The sequence below is a fragment of the Humulus lupulus genome, chromosome 3 (assembly GCF_963169125.1).
Source record: "Humulus lupulus chromosome 3, drHumLupu1.1, whole genome shotgun sequence".
Taxonomy (NCBI): Eukaryota; Viridiplantae; Streptophyta; class Magnoliopsida; order Rosales; family Cannabaceae; genus Humulus; species Humulus lupulus.
This window is the reverse complement of record NC_084795.1, coordinates 283,546,054-283,549,083: the sequence shown is the minus strand read 5'-3', so window position 1 is coordinate 283,549,083 and position 3,030 is coordinate 283,546,054. Positions and strand designations below refer to the sequence as shown.

The 3,030-nt window shown below is 33.0% G+C and overlaps 1 protein-coding gene across 1 annotated transcript; it reads right to left on the bottom strand.

Annotated features, from left to right (window-relative positions):
- Positions 1-1,793, bottom strand: LOC133824796 (cytochrome P450 71AU50-like). The gene is made up of 2 exons (XM_062257772.1): positions 885-1,793; positions 1-541 (listed from the first exon to the last, which is right to left on the bottom strand). The coding sequence occupies exons 1-2, from the start codon at positions 1,776-1,778 to the stop codon at positions 344-346; spliced, it is 1,092 nt and encodes a 363-aa protein (XP_062113756.1). The 5' UTR covers positions 1,779-1,793; the 3' UTR covers positions 1-343.
- Positions 1,794-3,030: the final 1,237 nt, after the last annotated feature.

Sequence of the window (3,030 nt, the reverse complement as noted above, 5' to 3'; positions counted from 1 at the left end):
TTTATAAAGGAAATATTTATATATTAATAATAATAATTTGTTGCTGCTTTTTTTTTTTCCGTTCAACAGCTGGTTAAGTGAGTAATTATTGTTTTGACCTTGGGTGGCTGTATAGGTTTTAATTGGGCTTAGGGGAATTTTAGTCTTTTGACCATAGGAATGATTTAAGTGGATGGCTGTAGAAGGAATTAGACAGCAAAAACAGGGCTCTTTTCCTATCTCTCTCGGTCATCTCTTCTCCTTCTTCTAGGCTTGAATATTGAAGCTTAGCTTGAAGATTCATCTTGGAGAATCAGGGCTTGTGAGATTAGGATTATGTTACAATCATTAAAGGGGGTTTAATTCAAGTTTGAGGTAACATTCTCATCTTTTCTAAGTAGGGCAACTTTTCTAAGTCTGATTCTTCCACCATTCTTTCCATGCCCACCATGATTTTGAGCTCTTCTTGGAGTTTTTTCATTGTTGTTGGGTGCTTGATGTGTTCTGACATTGTCCATTCTATTGTTGTTGATGATGTATCCAGAGAGGCTACAAGCATGTCCTGCATAACCAAATTTAACTTGGTTGAGTATTGTTTTTATATATATTTTTTTTACCATTTTTGTTATATGCAGAGTTTGTATTTGATATATATAGATATTCAGTATGTTGTTAATATAGATATATATATATATATTCAATGTATATTTGTTATCAAGTAGAGAGATTGCATTTCTTTGAATTAACAATTTGAAAGAAAGGAAAAACATCTAGAGACTTACACAGCCAAAGTTAATTGATATTGAATTTAGAGATATTTACATAGTTCACTTTTTATTATTGCATAACTTCATATAATCTTTTAGCAGCATATGAAGCATATTAAATGAGAAAGTAAGTAGTACCAGAATTATAGCTTTAATATTCGGTCGTTCAATGTTGTATTCAGACTGTTCAGACCCCATAATTTTCAACATGACATCAACAAAATCCTTGGCTTCATGATCATCTTTATCTTTGGATTGAATATGCTCATCAATGATCCTATCCAAGAAGTCATCAAACACCTTTCTAATAGCCTTCATGCACTTTGTCAAGCCCTGCAAATCAAGTGGAGCAAGGAAAGGAATGTAATCTCCCAAGTTAGGAGTGGCTGCCAAGTGCATACCCTCTTGGACAATTTCCTTGAAACATCTTTGATCAAACTCATCATCAGAGTACTTCTTCCCCAACACCATCTCACAACTCATGTTGGCATTGGTGGTTGTGATCTTGGCGCTAAGATCGACCGCAGTACGATCAGAAGCAGCATTTTTTGCGAACTCAATTAAAAGGCCGATCTCTTTTCTCCTCATATCTCTAAAAGAGTTGATCTTGAGACTACTCAGAAGCTCGAGTGTGCACATTTTTCTCATGTCGCGCCAATAAGAGCCATATGGAGCAAATGACAAGTTCCTTTGCTCCCAAGAAATGTGCTTGAAGGCCTCATGAGGTGGTCTAGAGGCGAAAACAAGATCATGAATCTTGAGAAAAAGCTCAGCAGCCTTAGGAGAGGAGACAACAATGGTGGGAATTATACCAAGTTTGATATGCATGATTGGACCATATTTTTGGGACAATTTTTGCAAATCTCGATGAGGGTTTTTGCCTAATAGGTTCAAGCTTCCAAGTAGAGGATATCCTTTTGGGCCAGGAGGAAGATTCTTATTCTTCTTCTCTTTGGTTTTCTTCCTTAGAACATAACCATAACCAACCAGAAAGAGCACTAAAGTTACTACTTTCCATAGCCAATCAGTCATTTTTTCTTATGGGTGTGTTTAGAATTGAGGCCATTCATCGAGATATTGGCTTAGATATTTATCCACACAACTCAGGACATTAAAAAAAGTTTTAAGTTGAGATCAATAAATGGATTTTTATCATGTTTTTCAAATGTAGGATTTTTATTTTATATTTTATGGTACTTATAAGAATAAGACATTTCCAATGTAGGGTCTTCCTGTTTCAAGCTGGCACTTAGCTGTGAAAAAGTCATGAAAAGATAGGATACAAGTGGATTTGGATGCCTTTAATATTTTTCGGATAAACAAAATTAAAAATTATAAAAAGAGTATAGGAAATTTATGTGGTAAGGGATTTAAAAAGAGCCCTCTTTTGTGTTCTCAACCTTTTTGGTGTGATTTTTTTTATGACGGTGTATATTGTAGTTATTCAGAGCACAAATTTTCAGAAAATTCTAAATAATTTACAGTGCTGAAAACTAGTTTAAAAACAGGTTGTTGCACGCGTGTCTAATTTTTTTATGCGCGTGGAAAATAGCATGTTTGAACCTAGTTTTCGACACTGTAAATTATTTGGAATTTTCTGAAAATTTGCAGGATGTTCTCAATAATTACAATAGATACGATCATAAAAAAAAAATCGCGCCGAAAATTATTCACAGGTCGGAAATACAAAAGAGCCCAACCGGTGAGCTCTTTTTGAAGCCCCTACCATACAATAATATAATATATCTATCTTTACATTAAAACTTGAAAATTGTACAATATATGTGTAACATATATGTTTGATGGACTTATTTTGCTGCTGATGTGAATGCCTTTCATAAAGCTCATATCATATTAATTTTTTTAAGTCATTTTGTACTCTAGTATAGTTTTAATAATTTTTTGCAAAATGACATCTCATAATTTAGACAGCTAATCGAAAATTTAAACAGGTGGTTGAAAATTTTAGACAACTGCTCAAAAAATTTAGACAACTAGTCGAATTTTAAATATAGGTCATTTTGCAAAAAATTATCAAATGTAGGCCGAAGTACAAAATCACTTAAAAAAGAGAGGTCATTTTCAAAAATTTCTTTTAATTAAATTGAGTTAGCATATATTGTACATGTTCCATGTCTAATTGTACTTGTTGAAACTCAAATTGATTTTTATACTCATTTTAAATACTAGGGAATTTACTCATTTGGTACCCTATGTTTTCAATAATGCTTATATGGTACCCTGTATTTTAAAATTATACATATTTGATACCCTAGATTCAGAT